Raw genomic sequence first — 24,168 nt, forward strand, 5'->3', positions numbered from 1 at the left:
AAACACCGGTATATATTGTTTATCATGACTCTGGTTTTACGTGGCCTATCAACACAATTTAAAAACTGGTATATATCACCTTGTATGTCTTTAAGTGGTCATGTGATTGGCTTACCATGACTACTTTATTCTTCCTCAGTCAAACAGCAGCACTCGTGCGATCGTTTTGCCCCCTTAGCTCCAGGTGTTGTGCTAGAAAGTGATCGTGATTACAGTCCGTGGGAGCGCGCACAGCTGCTTAAGGAGGAGGAGTTCAGGTATTTGGTGAAGACCATGCACTCCAGGTTCCCGTCAAAAGTCAAAAAAAGGCTACTCTCAGCCAATCTCTGTGCTCCTCCAGAGCAAGCTCCACAGCTGTCAGTTCACAGTTGTTAGCATCTTCTGTTCTTTCTTTACCGGAAAGCTTCCAGCAGAAAATCAAAGGTATATGGATGGACATACAGTGAACGGTCACTCCCAAAGTTTGTTAAAGTCCTGGAAGTGCCAGCTGATGAGCTTCTGTATGTCACCAACAAATATGAGTACAAATGAAACTGTGAATCAACATGAATTGCGAAGTAGGAAAGAATCATGACAGACTCTGGTCAATTTTAATTACGTTTTATTTAGCATCAAAGGTAAAGAGCCTACAATAACACAGAGAAGCAGAGTGATACTGTGTGATAGCATTTGAACATGTCAGACTGTAAGCATAATTTAAACCAAGAGCAGTAGAGGGTCACAAAACCGTGTGACCCTCTACTGCTACTGAGCAGTACTCTACTGAGTGACCGACAGGTGCATTTTTAACTACTAGAGAGGGCGTTTTCTTTCTATAGCTTTAGGCAATTTTAGTTCCCTTTGGACTGATATGCGATTTCCTTCTGTTTCAAGTTTTTTTTATGCCGAGCCCAGTGAGGTATCAGTCCTCTGCTAACTTTCTCAAAATGTCAGATGTTTCCTTTGAACAACATCGCACATTTTAAAGCGATGCTGGGAGATGGTTAGAAGACAAACAGTTTAAACTTCATGTTTTGTGCAACAAGTTGTTAACTGAACAAGGGTATAACAAATAAAACGTGTTATTGTAGATGCTTGATGTTCTCCACGGAGGAAAATCTGGTACAGAAGAAAGTGTGTCTTCACTTAGTTTTAGCACCACATTTACCTAAATTGTGAAATTGTGTCGTTTTGAAGTTACCAACTAGAAACGCATTTTTTGCTATATATGAACATGTTTCAACCTGTATACCCATTTAGAGTTTATTTAGCTAAATGAATATTTATGAAATATTATTGCTTTGCAAGATTCCAGATGTTTAAGATGTTTTATGAATGTTCCTGCTGCTATGTAATTATCTAGACTGCTATTTTTGTGACTCAGATATGTTATTATTGCCATTAAAGTGACTGTCTCAACTGGCGCAATCTCAAGTCTCTCCTTTAAAAGTGCAATTTATTTTTTTAACATAAAACATGACTAAGGGAGAGCGCTAAATTATCAGTGAGCAGACTTGGTTAGGAAGGTCACAATTTCTGTCAGACAGCCGCAATAAAAATCCTCCAAATGGCACCAAGACAACACAATATGGACAAGAAGTACAGTTCAGTTTGTAACTATTTTTTTAAAGGCAGTAATTATAATCACTCACCACCAAGTTACTCTTGAACAGTAAGACCCTGCATAAATAAAACACATAAACAGACTCGGCCTGCAGACCATCACCTGAGTGCTGGTGATCCACTCGTTCCTCTAAACGTTTCAACTTTAAATAAACTCTTAAAAAAATAGATTTGTTTACTGTTTACTCTTACTTGTGTCACAGGCTGGCTCAAGGAACTGACAGAGGAGAGGAAGACTTGAACTTTTAACTAAATATTATTTTCATAAAATGCAAGATAACCATAATATGAGGAGAGTAACTCAGTAACATCAGTGGAGTGCATGCATGAGGAAATAGACCAGTGTTAGGTATCATGACAGAGGGCCTAAAATATCGTCTGAATCTAGGTTTATGTTACAGGTTTGTGAACTTGTCCAAAAATGATATATAGTAAATTTAATATAAGAGCATAAAATGAATCAGAAGTGACATTTTTCTATAAAGTGAAGCTACAAAACGGGCCAATTTCAGCTTTAAATTATAAACAAAAAGAGCTGTAGGTGTTAATATTTGAGCCCTGTCAGTTTAGATTTTGTTTTTAAAGTAAATTTTTGTGGATTTTTATCTTTTCTCCTGAGACGACAGTGAAGAAAAGACAGAAGAGAGGAGACAGACATGCAGTGAACAGTGTCAGAGCAGAGTCAAACCCAGACCTCTGCATTAGCTTTATGACATATGGGTCACCTGCTGTGCCCAGTGAGCTAAAACAGCCTCTAGAGTTGAATTATTAATGAAAACAACTCTTCTCTCATATCAAGAAGTCAAATACCTCCTGACCCATTTTGAAAGTCTTTAAATGAAGTCAAAGGCTTTTTAATGAGCAGATATTGTTAGACACATACAAAGTAAAGCTTGTTCTTTATAAACTGGATATTAAAAAAAGACAATCACAGTGATGTAAACACAATTTAAATGTAAAATACCAGCTGTTGTAAAAACAAAGATTAGAGCACTCTATTTGTACCATAAACCATTACAGTTTATTAAAAAACAAACAAACAAACAATAGATTAAAAACTGTGGCACTGGAATATTATTAGTGATTTAATACTTCATTGTCAATCATTTTAAACGGTATCCCACTTCATCAATCTTCCAAAGAGGCGAGACGTGCAGTTCAGGTACGAAGAGCAGCTCCGTCATCATCGTGTACAAACATCATCGTTGCACTGCAACAGATGACAAAGATGCATTAAACAATGAGAACAATAAATAATGAGCCTCAGCCATGTATTTAGGAGAAGCAGCAGCTCATAGATAAAGATGCCGCTCACCGATCACCTTTTGTGGATAAAGCTCCATCAATAGGAAGCCTTGTTTGTCTAAACACCGCGTCTTGTTTGCGGTCCCTCAGAGTGATCACTCAAGTTAGAACACGAGTCATTCTTGTGGGAAATCTAGTTTGAGAGTTCCCAAACCTGGGCACAGATAGAAGAACCTCCAAAGTAAACAGAAAGGTTTGAGGAGAGACATTACTTCTAAACCCATGAGTGGTCTTAGTGGTTTTATCTGGACCAGCCTGTGACCTCTCTCTGTTAACAAAACATTGCCCGGGCCTTTCCAAACCAGACATTAGCTTGTGACTTTTACTCGTTCCTGACACATTTTGACCCCTCAGAGATAACAAGGTCTATTCTGTTGTGGGTTGCAGAGATGACATCGGCTGGTCGTCAGAGATCATGGGGACATGTTGCAATAGTTTCGACACGGTGGATTCTGTGGGAAGCGAGCAATAGCGCTCAGAGGCAAAGTGGTTGAAGAGCATGTGCTGGATGTGACGGGCATGTCGAAAGCCCTGACGATCACAGGACAAACCCTGCAGAACTTAAAGTGTTAGGCCCATGATCCGTGAGCAGTTTGTTTTGTGAATACACTAACATAAACCTAGGCCACATTTTTTTTGAAATCTTATAAATCAAACTGAATTCTTATATCTTATACCAACACAGCAATCAATGCAGCTCATTCTCTGAAGCAGAGTTTCTCAAAGTATATCAAAGGTTCTCAGAGCTACAGCCATCAGGATGTGGATGACCGGAGGGGGCGGGGGGAATCTAAGTTGAATGAAAATGGTTGTACAGGAGATAAACAACAGTTTGCTGATCTGACCTTTACTTCATTAAAGTTCAGATTTATTGTTGTCAATGACTGATAAAAACTGACAGGTGTGGGGCTTCTTTTTTTTTTAGTTTGTGAAGAGAGAAGGAAAGAAAAATAAAACACTGCACTGTCTGTCTGAGACCTGTGCAATGCCTGCACTTACAAACTGATAACATATAAACTGCTGTGCTTAACTGATGTTAAAAAGACAGGTTTTTTTGTAGCCTGAATAGGTGAAATGGGATGCATAAGTGTTACCATTTTCATTAAACACAACAAATGCTCTGATTTTGCAAAACTAATTTGTAAGTGTAACAATATGAACACTTAATCCTGAGATTATTCTTTCTTATCAAGAACACAAAGCCAGCGCAACTCACCCTGCAGAGTGAAGCAATACTGAAGCTTTGATGTTTTATGATGTTTTATGATGTTTTTATTACGACATGCTGATGTCAGCCTGTTATGGCGTCATATATATTACTCGATATGGCTTCTTGAAACTTTTTTAGAGGTCATCCTTGACCTTGGGTGCTGACTGTGAAAGTCAAGGTCAAATGCTTAGCCAACCTAGGTACTCCTGTCACCCAGGTTGAAAGACAATCCAAAAACAAAACACATGTGAGTAACATAAAGTTTTTACTGATTTTGGCCTGACCTTGATCCCATTTTCACCAAAATGAAATCAACTCCTTATTGTTATCTGCCATCACACAAAATGTGAATATGTCTTGAAACCTCTGAATGCTAGACTGCTAACAAACAGACAAACAGAACATATTACATACTCCATAGTGTTACTCTTGTAGAGGTTTTTATTATAGACACAGGACCGCAATCAGCAGCTGGTTAGCTTATCTAACAAGTGCCTGGCTCTGTGGGAACATAATAAATATCACCTCAGAATAAGATGAGCAAAACCTTTTTTTTAAGTTTGGATACAGCAAGCCATTTCCATTCTTTGTGTTGTATTAAGCTAATTTTAGCCTGGCTGTAGCTTAATATTACAGTCCTGTTTCAATATTCTTGCGATGCCCCCAGCCAGAAAGCCAGATCTCTCAAGAGATTTAAGAGTAAATAGTGTTGTTGGGTCTTATACGTTAACATAAACTAGTGGTTTTGCAATAGATACTAAATTCCTGTTTGCAGTAAGCAAACAGTTAAAAAGCAGGCACAATCTGTCACTAAAAATGTGTTAAGTGCTGAGACTTTGCATATAAACATAATGATCGTAGTGCAGTAAGCAAACAGGAACTTATGTTATTGTTAAAAAATTCCCTATGCAAGCAGACTACTTAATACTACATAGCCTCCAAAAAAAATACATCCCATGATTTAAAAGGTTCATGATTACGGAGGAATTTTGATCCTCTCCCTTTGCAACAGTCATTGTTGTAGATTTACTGCTGACTGGAATCATTGGCCCTGTCCTCTTGTTACATTTCTAGGAAAATCCAAGTCAGGTTACACTGTAATTTACGACGTAGGGTTTCAGAAGGGTTTGAAGTTACTGCTGAAGCATAATTCCCAAGTAAGTGCTCAACTTCAAATTTGAAGTATCTGAAATCTAAGCAGCGCTTCATCACAGTAGTCGTAATCAATGAGGAGAATCACATGGATGCTACAGCGAGCCTCTAGTGAGCCTATTGCCGGTCGCATGGTGGAGGAGAAGCGACGATTATGAGCTCGCTACACAATAAGGTTGAGTCAGGACATTTTATAGAAAACAAATCCTCAGTATAACCATTTTTGAAAAGGCAATAACGCTCTAATAACATATAATTCTCAGTTTTACACTTTAAATCTGCTGTAGTTTTAATATTAAATATCTGTAGTTTCTGTTTTTCATTCACAACATGTTTGCCTGCCACAGGCTGTTTATCATTTGTCTCTCAGTGGTAACCAATTTATGACACTGTCATGACAACACTGACCTTCCAGCTTCTTAAAATCCCACTGTGCACATTAGGTAAGAAAATTCTGAGTCGCCTCTACCAGAGGGTTTTAAAAAAAAGAAAAAGGATGTAAACAGGGCAAAATGATTAGGGTGGAAACCACATGAGGTAACAATGACCTCAACAGAAATGGTCACCGCAGCCAGTACTGCCAGTCATTCCCATGTCCTAATACTAGACATGTCCCATTTCTGCTGTGCTGTACGAGTAATCTACCACACATACACAATGATGATGGTAGTGATCAAGGACTTGCTAAAAAATATGAATTCCTCCATAATATAGTGATAATTTCAATCTGCAGAGCATTTGTGCTTTTTAGCTTGCACTACAGCACCGCTATTATATGGATCTGTAAAATAACTGTTGTGTTTTCAAGTACGGAGATCATCTTCAGTCAAGTTTAAAAGGTTTCGGGGCCTTTGACACAGACACTGACAGACCATGAAGATGCTGTAATAAGTGTGAAATTGTCTGTGAAGAGGATACTCTGATGCATTTGTCTCTACTGACGTAAAACAGACTCTGTTGAAAGAAACTGATGATTAGATCCGTCCAGTGTTTTCACACACACAATGACACCAGTTTGCTCTATCCCATTTAACCCTTTGCTTTACAGCTCAGTTCATAGCATCAATTATAACATGGACATGCATGGTATGCCTTACCACTGGCCTCTGTCCTTCTTTTACTGTGGCTGAGATACCCAGAGCCTTGGTAATCTCCTCCAAAGGCAGGTAGTCTCCTGGTGAATCTTGGATAAAGTGCAGTAGGACCTTTTCTCCACCTTTGCAGTGCAAAAATAAATCACTTAGATACTTTCATCATATAAACAACTTGCTGGCCCTGTTTATTACAATATAATAATGTAACTTTGCTTTGGTTGCCTCACTAGGGATCCTTTTTTAAAAGCAAAATACATGAAAAAAAAAAAAATGCTACGGCACACACAGAACAGTATTTCAAACATGTATGTATAGTGCAGTTTGGTTTAACGCAAAGCTTCTGTTTGATAAACTACTTCCAAACACAGAAAAAGGTTAAAATAATATTATAGAAATAGAACTTCACAGGGTTTACTGTGTAGGTGTTGAAGGACTTTTGGTGGAGCCAAGGCTTTAACACTGGGAGACACACCAGACAAAGTGACCCACTACCTACTCTACCAGATGCCTTTTTCCATAAGGACAAACTGTTCTACCGCACCGTAAGAAGACTTTGGCACACAAAGAGGGAGAATTAGAGTGACCAACCATTTTATTTGTATTGTAAAATTAATTGAATACTGTCAAAAAAACCTTTTAATATAGTCTTAGTTTTCCTAATGTTGTGCTATAATGTATATATGTAATGTATTTAGGACTGTGCCTTTTTATTTGGTGAGCATATTTGCTTTTATATGTTTAAATATAGCTAATAATCTAACCTTAATATATTCGAACAATTGAAAAATAATCCTATACTTCATGTAAATGAGCAAGAATAGTCAGCAGACCTGTGGAAAACTGGATTTAGAAGTAAATGCTGCTCCTGACTGCATCACCATAATGTGATGCTGCACTGCCCTCTAGAGGACACACCACAAAAATGCAACTTAAAATGACAACACCTTTTCTGTACTCAGTGCCATACCACAAGGTGAACTATGAGGAAAATCCTCTAATTTGTCATATGTTTTAACTCCTTATCTCCTGAATGGGTACTAGGGTTTAACCTCTGAACTGAACTGAACTGAACTGAACTGAACTGAGCCATTTCTGTCATACCTCAGGCCTGCTTCCAGAACAAAATACCTGGGTTTTCATCAGAAGTTAGCGCGGGTGATCCCTGCCTATACAGCTTACCATGGATGCCCTTAAAAACCTGAAACCTGTGCTAATAGTTGTCAAACCACATCTTTATTGGTACAGACTGAGGTAACAAAACTTGCCATTAGGGGTACAGGGGAGGTGGTCATATGTCATCTTTATTTGGTAAAGGTTTAAACAATCAGTGCCTTTCCACTTACTTTTATATAATCTTAAAATGGACCCTTGCACCCCTCCACCCCACTGGTGTCCACCCAGTTTACCTTTGGCCACAATGACCATGCCTCCACTCTGGAGCAGATCTCCTGAGAAGTTTCCCTGGATTCCTTCAGCGCTGGCCTGAAAAAAGCAAAAATTATCAGCTTGAAAAAGCCACCGTGTACCACTGCTCTTTTGTTTTTAATTCATTTTTGAAAGTGACAAATATGTCTACCTTTGCTGCTACATCTCGTACTTTTTTCCCCAATGCTGCAGGAACCACACTTAAAGCGTTGTACCTGAATGGGAAAGAATACAGTTTTTCCATTACAGAACATTAAATATTCGTGCATTTGATTTGATTTGATGAATGTTTTCTTGATTCCTGTTATGATCCCAAGATGATGTTTTAAAATGATTGGGTTGGTGAAATTTGTTTACTATAATGAATTAATTGAGTCAAGATCAATACTGTTTAAGTTACTCCTTTTTTTAGTAAGTTTGACAATTTAAAGCAAATCACATCTTCCCAAGATCTTTTAATGCAAGAAGTGTAATTTAAACATTACATCTCTGTTTTTCTACATGATTAAAAAATGCTTCTTTGGGCTTGAATTGAAAGACAGAAATTTGTAATATTGCAGAAGAAAATTTTGTTAGCTCATTGCACAGACTGCCCTTTAGTTATAAAATTTAAACTTTTTGTTGATTCCTTTTGCTTTTCTTTTTTTCACTGTGAACCCACTATAAAAATCACAAGTTTCTATTAATTATTTATTCGTTTAAGTATTACATATTTACTTTGGTGTTGTCTCTTGGGGGGGGGGGTCTTTATCAGCTACAATTCAAAAATTTATGTCCTCAATTTTTCCAAAGATGTTCAGCGGGCCAGATTGGAGTCTTTGTGCCTTGTGTTCGACATCCTTGACCCAGAACCCTCTTGGTGTGCTGACATTAGCGCTCTACATTTATTGCACTCACCGTTTGAAGCCCAGATCCTTGTAACATTTCTTTTGTTCATCCACATAAAGGGCTAAAAAAAAAAGGAAGCTGATTAATGATTATTCACAATCACACAGCAGGAGTGGCTGCTGACAATTTTGAATGCTCTCAGCAGGGAAGTTCTAGTCAGTTACAGAAGGCCATTTTTTTAAAGATACTCTAGTCTGGTGTAACCTAATTTTTCGACAGCTTTTATAAGAACTTACCAAAAGATAAATTAATATGCACTGCACTGAATGATTAAGGATGCTTACGTCCTTTTAAAAAGCCTCCTTGCTTGAACTCCTGGAGCCCAAATTCTTCTGGTCCGACTCCCACTAGCGCTACCCCGTTGGCCCTCAGGTCTGGCTCCAGTTTGCTGATCTCTGATGCCGTCCACCGACATACCTGACAGCCAAACCTGCGCAGGAAGAAGAGGACCACGGGCTGGTCCTGCCACAGAGACTGGAGCTCTACTTTCTGAAAGACAAGCCGAAAGAAACAGCAAAACACACACACACACACACAGTAAATATATGAGGAGCTGGCCCTGTGTGTTATATGTGCAAATGAAACGTTATGTCACAAGTGAACATCATCATTATGTCACTTTAAAGGCCTCGTTACTCAGCAGTTGTTTCAGTGCTGGGGAGGGGGGTGGGGAAACAGGTTTAATTTAGCTGCCTCGGCGGGGTAACAAGTCTACTACTTCATATCACAGCTTAATTTAAAAAAATAAAAAGGGGGTGGGGGGGCACAAAAAAGCGAAGCAACTATCCGAAACGATAAATAAAGTCCACAGCTGTAACCCTCAGCAGCCGCCCATCTACGTAACTCACCTCCTCGCTTTCATCGCTCTTCAGTAAGTTTTTTCCAACTTTAGCAAGGTCGACTGACGCCATTTTCTCCGAGCCGGGTAAAAGACTCCAAAACACCACGAATTAAGATCACAGATCAAGGTGACAAGCCTCGGGAGTGAGTGACTGTACAGTAAAGACGTCTGTTACACCCGCATAAACTGTTGCAAAACATCTACATCCGTATACGCCCACTCAACACGAACCTCCAATCATATTCAACTGGAACTGAATACACAACCAATCAAGGGGCGTGCTACGAGTCGCTTTCAGCACGTGCAGAGAGTACTACAAGCAGCTTTTTTTCTTTCTTTCTGTTTTTTTGTAACACGGTGTAGTAGTTGTTGTTTTAAGATATCTGTTGATGCACATGTGAAGCATGTGCGGGACAATTTTAAGCTGACCCCATGCTCTGTGCCTACAGTCGTGGTAATATCTATATGTTGTGTAAGGTTCAGCACAGGTGAGCTCAAAGGTGGGATTTTATTGCATGGTCTCTGTTTACTCTCTTCGCTCGATTATATATCCATTTTATAGCTCTTTAAGTTCATCCCATGTCCCAGCCTTCTGTTTTCTATTAACTCCACAGCAAGTTGTGCCACTCCATCTGAAATCACCTCAGGCCCCGTGGGTAGTCTTTATCTGTCCTCTACCCTTGTGAACAGAGATCTCCGATGTCGTTCCTGGGATCTGCTGGAGCCACCCGCCCAGTTTGGGGCTTCCTGTCTGAGTGCTCAGATTACCACCGGGACCACTGTTGCCTTCACCCTCCACATCTTTTCGAGCTCTTCTCTCATCTCTGGTATTTCTCGAGCTTCTCATGTTTCTTCTTCCTGATGTTGCTATCACTTGGTATAGCTACATCTAGCACTATAGCCCTCTTCCTCTGCCACGTGTGATTAGATACTCATCACCAGTTTGTCCCTTTGTATCTGGAAGTCACACAGGATCTTAACTCGGTCATTCTCAACCACCCTAGGGGGATGTGCTATTTTGACCTCCAGACTTCGAGACCATATTCGGCACAGATGTTTTTGTATACTATGCCAGACACTTGCTTATGGTGTTCCATGTATCCCCTGCTTGCTGGCATCTTGCGCCCTACTGTTATGTGCTAGATTGTCCAAAGGACATTTTTGCAGAGCCTGCACCTGGGGTCTTGGCTGATGTGGTCGACCCCACTGAAGAGATACTTTTGACAAAGGTGGGAAAAAAAATCTGAAATGATTAAATTCCTATGTACACATTTAAGATACTGTTGTCTTCACTTTCTGCTGCTTATTCTACTGATTTTTAGAAGAAAATTGTTTCTCTACTTACTGTAGATCAGCCCAATTACACAATGTAACAAACCCTTTTTCCTCTGTATATTTCTCGGTTGCTCATGTCTTAAATGTAGAGAAAAAATATTATTCTTTTCAGAATGTTCTCTCTTGTGACCAGGACAGTAACATTTTCTATTCTTTCTACTTCATTGTGTTATGAGACATCACTGACTATGTTACTTGCTACCTTAAACAAAAAAAATCTGTTTCTATATCAATGGGATGTGTGTAAGATGTATAATATTTGCGGTCTCTTTCTGCTCACTGCTCAGGCTGGTCAAGGCAGATGGCTGCCCCTGCCTAAGTCTGTTCTGCTGAAGGTCTTCCTGTTAAAAAAAAGTTCTTCCTTCCTGCTGTTGCCAATTATTTGCTCATTGGGTCATTGGGGGTTCTTTCTCTCTTTTAAGATCTTTAGCTTACAATATAAACCAACTTCAAACAACTGTTGCTGGGAAATGATTATATAAATAAATCAGCATTCAATCTAACCAGTTCTCCAAATAGAAACCATTTCATTAAAAAGATATCAACCTCAGTAACAATAAATTTAATACACTATACCTACGGGGGTGTTTCCATCTCTCATGTACCAAGGTGAACATCCTGCAGGCCAGATTAACCTGCTACAAGTCAATTAGACATAATGAGCCTGTTATCAGAGGTGGCCCTAAAACCACTTTAGTATTTCTGCAGGGACCAGAGCTATCTTTCGTGCTGCCATTTTAAATAAAGGGCGGTCGACTCCTTAAATCTTGAAGGAGCTGTTAAAGAAAGCAGCCTTACATCCACCTGCTGATCTGGGAGCGGCCTCAACGACACACCAAACTGAAACCCCCATCTGCTGTTATTTCCCTCTGTCAGTGCCAAACATCTAATCCAGGTGGGACTGCTCATGCAGAACAAGTACTGTTTTACAAAACATGCATTTTCAAATGTCATAATGCAAAAAAGTGTGAATTTGCACAAGACTTTAGGCCAGCTACAGTTTACCTGAGTATTCTTGATATGACAGCTCTACGTGTATCCTAGCAAAAGGTTCTGTAGCCATTTGACCTTTCCTTTAACACAGTCCTCTCACTCACTGCTAATGAGGGGTCTAACTGTGCCAGCAGCACCTTGGGGGGGGGGTTGCACATTTTCTAGACTGAAAGACATGTTTTATAGACACAGTGTGAAAGGGCATGCAACACTCTTTGATGTAGCCTAGGATTTCACTCTAGCTCTGGTGGGTGTGTCACATGTATTACCCAACCGGCGGCAATGTGAAGCCTTCATAAACATGTCATACTAAAAAAGCAGTGCACACAATGGGCCACACCCTGATGTGCTGTGGATACATGCTATAGGGACAGGAAGCAATGCAACACCATTTGACTATCTGACTGAAAAAAAAAAGCGAAATATCTGCACAAACATCGTGGACAGGAAAATAGTATACAACCACATTCACGATGCACACAGAAAACTGAAAAAAGCCGAGCTGTCTGCATTTATATGTGTGGGTTATTTCGAATTTCCTGCTGCTTTCTTATCGGAAAAGTCACAGTTGAATAAAATAAAAACTATCTAGCAAGTCAAAGTTTCAGTTAAAAAGCAGGAAAGACATAAAAAAGTAGTTCAAGAATGCATAATTAAACAAAGATTAACCAATATGATAAAATAAAGGTGTGAATTTCTTTTCCTATAAAAGAAAAAGGAGTGCAATTTATTTAACCCGTTTACCTGAATTTGGAATATAATTATTACATTAATATTGCTGCTAAGTACTAGGCTCATACTGGAGTAGTGCTGTATGCAGATAGATGTGCTGATGTTGCAGGGAGGGGCGTGACGTCACGGGAGAGACGGGGAGGAAGACGCGAAGGGAGGGGGACAGATAGGGAGGGGGGGGATGAGGAGAGGGGAAAGGAGAAGGGACGAAGGAGAGAGCGGGGGGATGACTGCATCAAAGGAAAACAAAAAAACAATCATGACTCCTGTAATTCATACTACGGTTTCTATACATCACAAAGGTTGCTGTGGTTATCTACACAGTATGCCGCAATAAATGACGAGCCGCCCCGAAAAGGTAATTATCCTCTTTCACGTCGTAATGTGCACGCTTTTTATTTATTTATTTATATTTCTGTGCATCCTCTTACACAGTAGATCGCCTAATCGTCACCTTAAGAGTCTATTGCAAACAGAAGAAAAAATCGAGGATCATGTCTCTTAAAAAAAAAAAAGCAAAAAAGGCTCTGGGTCGGCAGGCTATCAGTCAAGTATTTCTATTAAATGTGAGCGATAATGATGCGTTATCCTTGTGAATGTCCTGAAAGCCGTCATTGACATCCACACCGCTTACATTGTGTCCTGTTTGAGCTTCCTACATGAAAAATTAAAATGGAAACAGGCGTCATGAGCGCTGCCGCATAGTACACTGCTGTAGTCAGCCACGCAGAGCACATGGGCTTTGCGCACAGCATGCGCACTGGTTGCAGTGCGTCGTGCCCACCGACGGTGTCTGCACATGACTGCAGTGTCCTTTTGGTTGCACTACATAACCATTAGCAGCACCAAGTTAATGCTGTGCTAGACCGTGCTGATCTTGAATCAAGTCCAAACAAACTTTTGCGCATGTCTGACTTGTAATTCATCATTGGTATCACCCTTTAATATGTTCCAGTTGCTGCTGGCTTGAGAGAGATGTCATCTCCAGGAATGGGCACCCCCAGTGACCCCCTCTTGGCCAGTCCAGGAGGGAGGTTTTCCACAGCTCAGGAAGGTATCTGGAGGAGCTCACTTCCCAAAACTGCCAGCTTTCCAACTTCCACCACTCGGCACCTCAGTCACAGAGCCAACAACTTCCAAAGACAGCCAAAGCGGAGGAAGCTGATAAGACCTTCGCCTCCTCCGCCACCCAACACACCTTGTCCCCTGGACCAGTTGGACCTCAGTGAGCTTCCCCCGAGACGTACCTTCCAGGAGCTGCTCTTCAATGGCTGCATCTTGTTCGGGATTGAATTCAGCTACGCCATGGAAACAGCTTATGTGACTCCAGTGCTTTTACAGATGGGCCTGCCTGATCAATTCTACAGCTTGGTGTGGTTTATTAGCCCCATTCTCGGTAAGTAAGCAGCAGAGGTAGACGACTAGCTGCTGTACAGGCATATGTAATGTATAATAAGAATCCTAGTTGCATGGATTCTAACTTTGTATTTCGTTTTGACTTGAAGGATTCCTCGTTCAGCCTCTCATAGGAGCATGGAGTGATCGTTGCACATCCCGGTTTGGGCGAAGACGACCTTTTATTTTCGCCTTGGCAATAGGTAAGACGAATTAAAGCAGTACCATAGTGTTTTTGAAATGCAATTATGTGAAGCTGCGTAGCTTGCAAGTGACAGTGTTGATCAAATGGTAAATAATCTGCAATTATATGGTATAGTTACCTCAAATGTTAGCACTTTTGTGAAGTGCATTACAACATGTTTCGTATTGCTGTTATTTAGAAGAATGGTCAAAATCATAGCAGTTGTGGCCTCAAAGCAAATGCTGCATTTCCTCTGATGCAGCTCAATCAATAAGCAGTTCATTCCTGTAAAATGCTCAAATAAAACCATGGTTGGATAATCATAACTAAAGACCATAGATAGGAACTTGGCCACAGGTTCACCAAAATGCATGTGCTCCACCTAAGCACCTAAGTGTGGTTGCATAACACAGGGGAACTTATACACATACCTACTCAGTCTACTGCTTTTCTGTTACACTGTATACATGCCATGCTAGTACAGTGTGACATACAACATCTCAGATACATTTTAAATAAAACCACTGTGAAAAACATCCCACCATAAGGCACAACTCTTCATCTGGTTTTCAGTAAAGAGCTCAAGTAAACTCCCAGACAGTTCAGATTCAGTGGTTATAACTGGCTGTGTCTCTGTGTCGAATGTAATTCAGAATCAATCCACCTGGGAACTTGTACTGTTTCTCCATATTGACTGCAAGATCACAATTTTATTTTAAATTTATAGCCACATCATTTTGATGGCCAAAGATTATACACAGCCAGTAAAAACATGTAACCATTTGTTATGCTCTACATCAAAAAATTGGAAAACCCAGAGTTCAAGAGACATTCAGGTCTTCTGCCTTCATCTAGCTCTCATCTAGTTCATCTAGCTTTGGTGCTCATGTTAATTTTTTGTCACTTCTTCTGCTCTGCATTGTAGGAGCACTGATTGGTCTTACTCTGGTTCTCAATGGACGGGATATTGGGAGTGTCCTGGCTGACACAGCATCAAATCACAAGTGGGGAATAGTCCTGACAGTGTGTGGTGTGGTTCTAATGGACTTCAGTGCTGATTCAGCTGACAACCCAAGCCATGCTTATATGATGGATGTGTGCAGCCCAGAGGACCAAGATCGGGGACTGAACATCCATGCGTTACTGGCAGGTAGGAAAATAGTTCTGTAGCAGGGAAAGCTGAAGCTGTAACATATGTCCTTTTGAGATAATTTTGCAGAAAACAGTAGAAATTTAGCTTTACAAGTATTTTGTGGTTTCATTTCTCTACTCAGGTCTAGGAGGTGGATTTGGCTACATTGTAGGTGGCATCAACTGGGACCAGACACAGTTTGGAAGGTCAATGGGAGGTCAACTCCGGGTCATATACCTGTTTACGAGCATCACTTTGGTGATCGCCACAACCATGACTCTAATGAGCATCCCTGAACGGCCCTTACCGAAGAGCCAGCCGAACAAGAACTCAAGCAAAAACAGCCTGAAAAGCCCTAGCCTCCCTCTTCCCCCCTCCCCACCCGTCCACCCTGGACCAGATTTGGGACTAGATGAGGAAGACGAGGACGGTCTCTACAGCTACAATTTCTCAAAGTCTCACCCATGTAATCCTGACCCCTTGGCCCATTCTTGCAGTGCAAGTGCGCGTCTTTGTGCGGGCCTCAATAGCCCCATATCGCCCCTAAGCCCCCTCACTCCAAAGTATGGCAGCTTTATTAGTAGGGACAGCTCTCTCACTGGCATTAATGAGTTTGCCTCTTCATTAGGAACCTCATATATCGACAGTGTGCTCATAGACTGCTACACAGGCCAGCAGACACCACAAGCTCTGCCTCCCAGCTCCACCACTGTGCCACTGCCTCCAGGGGACTCCCCTCCCCCAGACGGGCTCATGCAGGGGCCAGGGAACCACCCTGCAGGTGCAGGACAGACCCAGGCCAATGTGGTGTCTCATCCAGTTGGGGACGCACAAGATGCAGAAGGGCTTCAGCCTGCTGGAGATGCACAATCTCACGGAGCATCTCAGGTCACAGCTGGGGCTCAGACTGCTGTGGGGTCACACCGGGGCTCCACGGCTGGCATCCTGAAGCGACCTCAGAGTCTCGCGCTGATGGAAGAGCCCATGGCAACACAGGTTGTTGGGCTGGAGAATGGACGTAGGAGGACAGTGACTTTCAGCCAGCAGGTCAGACGCATGTTTTGAATCTGACAGAAGGTGTTTTGTGAGAAGCCAGAACAGAGCTTTTTAAACATGATGTCATGTGTTTTTTTTTTCTCCTCCAATGAAGGTTGCAAACATTTTGCTCAATGGAGTGCGCTATGAGAGTGATCTAAGTGAGAATGTGGAGAGTGGAGAATCCCAAATGTCAATGAAGCTGCTGTGTATAGCCATCTACAGGATGCCTCCCTCTTTGCGGAGTTTATGTACTAATCATTTTTTAGGTGAGTAAAAAAAAAACTTAATTGAAATGTATCTCTTTTTCTACACTGCTGAACCTTAAAATCAACCTGTTTTGCATTTAATTTCATAAAAGCGTGATTTTTTTTTTTCAATCTGTGCTTTAGGCTGGCTGTCCTTTGAAGGGATGCTGCTCTTCTACACTGACTTCATGGGGGAGGTTGTGTTTGAAGGAGATCCCAAAGCACCCCACGACTCCGAGGCTTACCAACGCTACAATGCTGGTGTCAGCATGGGCTGCTGGGGCATGTGCATCTATGCATTCAGTGCTGCTTTCTACTCAGGTAAGTACTCACACATCACATCAGGCAGGTGTGATTCCTTACCCTGGTTGGATTTGTGCACTGCTTCGTCATTCGCTGAACCTCTCTCTGCTTTTCCTTCTTCAACTTTCAGCCATATTGGAGAAACTAGAGGAGCGTTTCTCTCTTCGCACGCTATATTTTTTCGCCTACTTGGCATTTGGTTTGGGCACCGGCCTTGCCACACTATCCACCAACCTCTACGTGGTACTTTCTCTCTGTGTCACCTACGGGGTGCTCTTCTCCTCTTTATGTACGCTGCCTTACTCTCTGCTGTGTGAATACTACCAGAGCCCTCAGGTCAGTATCGATATAAGTGCAGCAATTACCTAATTATAGTTGCTGGATGATATTTTTCCTGTGTGAACGTAAAAGAATAGATCAAAATGTATATGATCACCTTACCATTATCGTATTTGTTTGATGGCTATGAAGCCACAGCCATCAGCCAGTTAATTTAGCTTAATGTTAAATAATGGGGGTAATAAAATCTGCCTCTGAGCTGAATAACTAGAGGTTTTATTCCAAATCATACAAAATTGAAATATAAAAATAAAACTTTATTGTTGTGAAGCAGCTTTTTTTAAGCTTTAGAGTTGCAGGAAGTAATAGCGCCAGATTTGCTGTCTCACTGTTTCTTGGACGTTCTACAGTAGAATGCTTTTCTGGGTGCTTTTTGCCAGACATTAGCATCACCCTGGTTCATTCATCAAAGAGCCAATTTAATTTTTAGGCCTTTTGAATTACTGCAGAAAACGACCTTTCTGGGAAATGAACATGAGTTTTGTTCAGCGAGATCATTTTTCCCAATTAACTCAAAGTTTAGGATTTTTTAAAAGCTGTAAAATGCGTAGATTTTACTATAAACTTGTTATGCCACAAAGCTCTCATATTTTGCTGTGATCAAGTTAAGTTCTGGAGTTTCATTTCGCTATTTTTTTGGGGAAACGCCTTCTCTGAGACAGATAAAAGAAGAAGAAGTTGAGTATTTAGGTATGTATTTTATGTTGTAGAATAAAAGCCTGCGTAAGCATCTAGAATCTAACTTCCAGTTAAGGGACCCAAAAGTGCTCAAGGTCCATTTTCAGATTTTAGGACTTTTTCCCACAGCACTATCTAAAGCAAAGCTTTGTATAATTTGCATTGGCTGTAGCTTCATATTTAGTTTAGTGATGTCAGAAGAAAACAAATGAGCATACTGTCAAAGTCTTTCACAGCTTTACCCAGCAAATGTTTCAATGGGAAGAAGACTTGAAAAATAGTAATCACTCTCACTTTCCTTCCTAGATGCGCCTTGAATATCATTGTTGGAGAGAAATTTTGTTTTCAGTGATTGTTTTGTATTATCTGTTTACTAATTAGATCAAAAATCAAAACAAAGAAATCTTTATTTATTAAGAGTTTAAAAAAAAATACATACAACACAAGAATAAGTTGATTTCCTAACTCTTACTCTGGATGCTTTTCTTCAGGGAGCAAAGAGGCAGTGGTTGTGACAGTCCAAGTTCATCATGGCACAAATGAGGCAGAATTTACATTTAGATAACCATAAATGGAGTTGACATCATGCAGCTGTCTTCATGGTTACATAGTCTCATTACAAAAAAAAAGAAAAAGACAAGAGTGTTTGATTTCTCCACTCCTGTAAAATGACTTGCATTCTTGCTTTGTCCACTGTTAGAACATCACCTTCCAGCTAGCATGTTTGCTGAGTACTTGCTTGCAGTGCTTAGACTGTTCCCACACTGTAATTAAACCAATTGTGTCTTTCAGTTTTGCGGCTCATCGGAGGAAGGGACCAGACGAGGGATGGGGGTGGACATCTCTCTGCTCAGCTGCCAGTACTTCCTGGCTCAAATCCTGGTCTCTGTGGCGATGGGACCTCTGACCTCCCTGGTGGGTGGGGCCCAGGGAGTGATGTACTTTGCAAGCCTGATGTCATTCGTGGGCTGCCTGTACTCCTCTCTCTGCGTGGTGTACCAGCTGCCCCCCCCTGAGGGTGAGCCCCCCGAAAGCGAGACCCAGCCACTATTGGTGCACATTTAGAAAAGCCTCTTACAAATTTATTTTTACCTCACACACAACCGCACGCACACACATACTCACTCCACAGCACTGTTGCTTTAGTGTCTGCTGTGTTGACCTTCACAGTGCGACAGACGCACTTGTAAATCCTGCCGCACACTGTACAGCACAGATTCATATATTGTTTTACACCAATTTAGCACTGCTCCTCTCAGAGCTAGACAGACAGACAGACAGACATTGGCCACCTCTCCAGTCTTTGTTTATACATGACCAGCGTGTTCATACAGTGTGTGTGCCCATGCATTTTTTCCTAACTTTTGCAAACGAATGTGTGACCTCTCTGAATGTGTGTGTGACTCTGAGTGACTCCTGTGAGTATAGATAAGCCGTTCTTGTGTCTGATTCTTTGCTGTCAAACTCTTGCATCATTTTTCTTGCTCATTTGTTGGTGTTTTTAGGATAGAAGTGTTTACCAGTATGCGCAAGCTAACCACTGCTTTCCCTCTCTTTTTCTTCCTTTTATCAGTTGCCTAACGTCTGCATGAGCTGCAGTGTAATCTCTTAAAGCCCTGTGTTAACGTTTTGTTTTGGTCATATGGCCAAGGGAATGTCTACCTGCCTGTTTCTCTGAGTTAGCATACTACACCTTAGGCAGGATTTTCTGACTAATTGAATGTGCTGCCAGTAGCCATTCAGGCTCACCGTTCATTCCTCTTTATTAATTCAAGAGCTCTCATTGCATAATTTAGCAAACACATACTTAATATTCACGTGAAGGCGAACTATGCCTAATCACAGTCTGGAAGGCTTTCACATTCTCCACATTTTAACAGCAAATACAAACAACACTTTCCACACTATCCAGTCATTATGAGACTTAACCAGTGTGCTATCCCCAAAATTTCACAGTTTGGTGCTGGGTGACTCTTAATCAAGAGTCCAAATAGGAGTACAATGTCAACTACTTAATCATCATAGAGCAGTGTCTAATAGGATGACACGCGTACTCGTACAAAAAACACAGAGAAATGTGTACTGGTGGCTAATTCTTGTCTGGGCCCTCACTAAGCCATGGACAGCCCTGTGAGCTGTTACCCTACTCCTGGCCATACCATTGTAATAATGACAGTGATTCTTGTCATTATCAGGAAGAGGAGAAGTTGAAACTGGGGTCTGAATCAGCAATCAGTCGGAAACCGAACAAAACAGAAGAAGAGAAAACAGAGAGAAGACTCATGTGAATGATGGGTAACCCTGAAGGTGGACAGCATTTTAAAAAAGCAAAAAAAAAGACTGGGGGTTCACAGCCAGCGGCGGCGAATGCTTATCGTCATCATTAGGGCGCATGCTTAAGGTAGTAGGCTTCCGCTCCACTATGCTCAGTCCATCACTGACGTATAGTGATGACTTTTCGTTTGTTAGCTGGACGTTTTAAACCTCATTCCTTTTTCCATCATCGAGAAGCCATCTACATCACTAAACTGGTACATGCAGTTTATTTTTTCATGGCAAAACGGTACGCTTTGTCTGTTCAGCCAAACACAGGCACCAAGCCTGATTTCAGGGCTTCAAACAAGCTTTTCGTTGTGTTGGTTCCACTGACTGAGCACCTCAACATGCAGGTGCCCCAGAAGAATGTCTGTAATTGCCTACTATCAAAGCCTGCTGGACTGACCAGATGCACGCCACGCTAACGTTTCTGAGGAAACAGTAAATGTGCGGATCATGCTGTTGCAGCTTGCTTGGGAAAGAAATAAAACACAGTTTTTGTGTTACATGGTACCACCTATTGCTCAGTATTAGCAGTGCTACTGTAAAAGCTACTTTTATTCAGGGTTAAGTTAAAACTAAAATGATCATTTTTTGCCACGCTTGACTCCTGTGTCAATTATTTTGTTGCATGCCATGTCAGTTGTAGCTTCCCTTAATGATGGGGTGAACTTCTCAACTACACCACATGGGGGAGCAAGTGTATACAAGAAAGTAATCCATTGATTCTGTTCACCCTTTTCCATTACCAAGTGAAATTATTCCTCTTTCCTGCATCTAAGCCAGCCATTTTCCATGTTAAGAAAAAAATAGGTCAAGTGACATCATCCACTTATAAAACCATGTTTTGTTTTTTAAAGAAAGCACTGATGAGCTATTAACAGATAATAAACACACACGAAAGACATTCTTAAGTAAAAAGACAATTTATTTGTTAATCAGAATATACAAAGCAGTGGCTGAAGTAACCGAATGTCATTCTGGTTCTGAAAAAGGCAGTCTTGTACACAAAACTGAGCTACCCAACCATAACATAACACTCATTGAAAATGTAAGAGAAACAAAGTATAAATGGTACAAACTTGCGTGGAATGCATACAGAACAAATGACCAAAGCTTTAAGATTTAAGAGGGGTTAATTAACATTGCAAAATCCTGCCTCCACTGAACTGGGAAGTTTGGGGGGAATCAGGGGGGTCAAACTATCTAATCATGGAGGTGCAAGACAGAGCCCCTCTAATTCATTTGCACCATCTGCTATGTTAACAGGGCAGCCAAAGATTACGTAGCAGCTCAAACACAAAATATTATGCCTTTTAACTAATAATGCTAACAACTGTCCATTATCCCCTGCTTAAAACTTATCTTTGGTCCTTTAAGTGTATCTGAGAGGTCAACATGAGCCTTGGAGGTGAGCAGCTGCCTGTATGTATGAATCATCTGGTCAGCACTGACATAATAGAGATTGTGCTTCTAACATACTGATATCAAACCTCAGGAAATTTTAAAAAACAAAAAAACAAAACTGATCTCGTGGCATGGCCCGATTTGTACAAGTAGGAAAAAAAAAGAGCTCATTTTAAAGACCAATAAATAACATTTCATTAAAAAAAAAAAAAAAAAAAAAAAAGGATGCAGGGCCACTATGTTTCAAGACTCCAGTGCAATGTGATAACATGGGAGCAAACAAAAAGAAATTTCTCTCCAAAGATACAAAAAAGCACAAGCTCTACAACACGATGTTGACCAGGCTGGTAAGACAGTGCTGCAAACAAGTAGCAGGACAGAGACCTAAGCCTCCACTTCTGCCTCTTTCGAATCCCCATTTTCCTCTGTCTTCTGCTTTTTTGTCTCCACCTTTTCCTAATGGAAAAAAGAAGAAGAGTCACATTAGCAAAGGCCAAAACCAAGACTAAAACTTGCATACTGAAGGCCCAAAGACAACCCACCTCCTCCTCCTCAGCTGCACGCTTCACAGGCTGTGCATCAGTCTCCTCAGCAGGGGGCGCCTCCTCTGCATTCCCTATAAGGACAGTTTGTCACTTCAGAAATTACAGCCCTCACTTCCAGCGCATTTTCTTTTTTAAACATATCAAGATTCACTTGTATTAAAAAGGGAAGATTTTGAGGTCAGTACCACACAAGAGAAACAATTATAGGGCAAATCAGTAAAATCTGAATACAGTACACATATAGTTGCAATTCCAATCTTTCAGAAAACACTAGTAGCACTTAAAATTAACTTACCTTCCCCATTCTTGTGCTCCTCCTCTGTGGTTTCTTCCACTTTGTCACTGTGTTCAGCACCATTCTGGATGAAGCAGAGGAAACATCAGTCTGGTAAGGGTATGCAATGACTGGCCTTCAATTATGTAAACAAATTATTTGCAGAATAACAAGGCATCCCGAGCATATTTTAGATAATGCTCCCACAGACTTGCATGTACAGGCTCCTTTGGGGATTCTTTAAAAGGCAATGTGTAGTGAGCTGTTATTACACTCCCAGAGGATTAGCTACCAAGCTCTGGGAAACCTCAGAGTAGAGGAAAAACCAATGGAGACGTCCAGAGGGTTGCTAGCGAACATCTGCCATTTCACAACCCAAACAAAGCACAGTGTGGAGAGCAGCTGAACAGGAGGGGGGAGGCGGGTGCAGCGACACCTGCATGATGAGGGGCGCTAAGACAAAAGGCCATGAGGCTGCCTCTCTCGGCTCCAACTTACTGTGCCATTGGCAGGTGCGTCCCCGTTATCGGTCTTTTCTTCCACTTCTGCCTCTTTCTTCTCTTTCAGCTCCTACAAAATAAAAGCCCCTTTGATCAATGTTCAGTTAAGAAAAAGAGTTAAGTGCCAAATGTTACTCCCACGTCCGAGTTTGATTACGAGCTGGGATTGAGAAAAAAAAACACGATGAAAACGGTATTAATTTTGTGTTCTTTTATTAAAACTAAGCGGGAATGCTGGTCTTTTTCACCCCCATGCCGCGCAGTTACACAGCAGTGTAAACCGTGCTGTGGCTTCCCGCCCACAGCGGCAGCTCCGCTCCACCAGCTGTACCGTTTGTGCCGCTTTGTCTGCTTAACAAGACATTTTTAAGCCAAACCACATCACACACATTTCAGTTTCCAGTCACAGCAATTAGTCGTCGATGCTGAAAACTGCTAAATGACTCGCCTCCACGAAGTATGGCTTTCGCCATGTGATATTTAAGACAAGTTGCTGGTTTAACTTACATGAACTAACGTTAATTACAAGCTTTGCTGCTGCCGTCAAATAACTCACTTGTTCAGCCGTAGTTAGCTAAAGAAACATAAACACTGTAACAACTTGTACAAGTTTTCTAAATCTTTCAACACGACGGTTCAGCCGAGAAAAAAAAAGAAAGGGGGAGAAAAAGGTGAATGAAACGCACCTTGGCTGTAACCTCTGCAGTGGCGGTTGTGTCAACAGCTGTGTCGGCCATGGTTAATTTTGTGTATTAATTTAGCTAATTATATTCCCGATCTAAAGAATAATTATTTCTCGTCTCTTCGCCTCTGTGTGAACAGTCCAAAGACGCTGAGAGAGAAACGATGTCTGCCTGTCTCCGCTTTTCTCTCGAGCTCGTTGAAAATCCACTCTCGTTGGATACAGCGGCTCCATCCTACACCTGATTGGACAATGTCGACCACCGGGATGTTTGATTGGATGAGTATCTTTTCAATCTTGAAAACGAATCCCACCTCTGGTCTATCTCACCGTTGATTGGTCAATTTTTTTAAAGCGCTGTACTACACCATAATTCTCCCCCCCCCCCCACTGCCCTTCACTTTGCGTTTGGTTTTTTCACTTAAATATGAACAATGAATACTGTGAAAGTTACAATAATCAATAAGAATGTATTATTTATTAATATTGTTTCAAGTTGATGGATTGTAAAAGTTTATTCATACACAGAAAGACCCCAGGGCAATATCTTTTG

General features: G+C 41.1%; 3 protein-coding genes across 4 annotated transcripts; 1 reads left to right on the plus strand and 2 right to left on the minus strand.

Annotated features, from left to right (window-relative positions):
• Positions 1–2,440: 2,440 nt before the first annotated feature.
• Positions 2,441–9,728, minus strand: prxl2b (peroxiredoxin like 2B). Its single transcript, XM_005724626.1, has 7 exons — positions 9,525–9,728; positions 8,961–9,165; positions 8,686–8,737; positions 7,940–8,003; positions 7,770–7,845; positions 6,367–6,485; positions 2,441–2,812 (listed from the first exon to the last, which is right to left on the minus strand). The coding sequence occupies exons 1-7, from the start codon at positions 9,585–9,587 to the stop codon at positions 2,786–2,788; spliced, it is 606 nt and encodes a 201-aa protein (XP_005724683.1). The 5' UTR covers positions 9,588–9,728; the 3' UTR covers positions 2,441–2,785.
• A 3,040-nt stretch (positions 9,729–12,768) lies between these two features.
• slc45a1 (solute carrier family 45 member 1) lies at positions 12,769–20,807 on the plus strand. Of its 2 annotated transcripts, XM_005724629.1 has the most exons (10): positions 12,769–12,935; positions 13,533–13,973; positions 14,083–14,175; positions 15,082–15,306; positions 15,431–16,335; positions 16,439–16,592; positions 16,716–16,892; positions 17,005–17,210; positions 18,684–18,909; positions 20,087–20,807. In XM_005724629.1, exons 2-10 carry the CDS (start codon positions 13,553–13,555, stop codon positions 20,113–20,115), a joined length of 2,436 nt encoding a protein of 811 aa, XP_005724686.1. In that variant the 5' UTR covers positions 12,769–12,935; positions 13,533–13,552; the 3' UTR covers positions 20,116–20,807. The 2 variants fall into 2 exon arrangements, with proteins under 2 accessions (XP_005724686.1, XP_005724685.1); XM_005724628.1 differs by having other exon boundaries at positions 18,684–20,807.
• Positions 20,808–21,117: 310 nt separating this feature from the next.
• Positions 21,118–23,863, minus strand: LOC102215209 (parathymosin). Its single transcript, XM_005724630.2, has 5 exons — positions 23,620–23,863; positions 22,932–23,003; positions 22,455–22,518; positions 22,157–22,230; positions 21,118–22,070 (listed from the first exon to the last, which is right to left on the minus strand). Exons 1-5 carry the CDS (start codon positions 23,668–23,670, stop codon positions 21,999–22,001), a joined length of 333 nt encoding a protein of 110 aa, XP_005724687.1. The 5' UTR covers positions 23,671–23,863; the 3' UTR covers positions 21,118–21,998.
• Positions 23,864–24,168: the final 305 nt, after the last annotated feature.

Source organism: Pundamilia nyererei, unplaced genomic scaffold (assembly GCF_000239375.1).
Source record: "Pundamilia nyererei isolate P.nyererei 1_Seehausen unplaced genomic scaffold, PunNye1.0 scaffold00012, whole genome shotgun sequence".
Taxonomy (NCBI): Eukaryota; Metazoa; Chordata; class Actinopteri; order Cichliformes; family Cichlidae; genus Pundamilia; species Pundamilia nyererei.

Coding starts and splice junctions, on each gene's coding strand:
- prxl2b (XM_005724626.1), bottom strand. CDS start 9,587: ATGGCGTCAGTCGACCTTGCTAAAGTTGGAAAAAACTTACTGAAGAGC. Junction 8,004..8,685: donor AAGGATCTGGGCTTCAAACG/GTGAGTGCAATA, acceptor TTTCCCATTCAG/GTACAACGCTTTAAGTGTGG. Junction 6,486..7,769: donor CATGGTCATTGTGGCCAAAG/GTAAACTGGGTG, acceptor TGCACTGCAAAG/GTGGAGAAAAGGTCCTACTG.
- slc45a1 (XM_005724628.1), top strand. CDS start 13,553: ATGTCATCTCCAGGAATGGGCACCCCCAGTGACCCCCTCTTGGCCAGT. Junction 15,307..15,430: donor CATCCATGCGTTACTGGCAG/GTAGGAAAATAG, acceptor TTCTCTACTCAG/GTCTAGGAGGTGGATTTGGC. Junction 16,593..16,715: donor ATGTACTAATCATTTTTTAG/GTGAGTAAAAAA, acceptor TCTGTGCTTTAG/GCTGGCTGTCCTTTGAAGGG.
- LOC102215209 (XM_005724630.2), bottom strand. CDS start 23,670: ATGGCCGACACAGCTGTTGACACAACCGCCACTGCAGAGGTTACAGCC. Junction 23,004..23,619: donor CTGCAGAGGTTACAGCCAAG/GTGCGTTTCATT, acceptor TTTATTTTGTAG/GAGCTGAAAGAGAAGAAAGA. Junction 22,231..22,454: donor GGAGCACAAGAATGGGGAAG/GTAAGTTAATTT, acceptor CTGTCCTTATAG/GGAATGCAGAGGAGGCGCCC.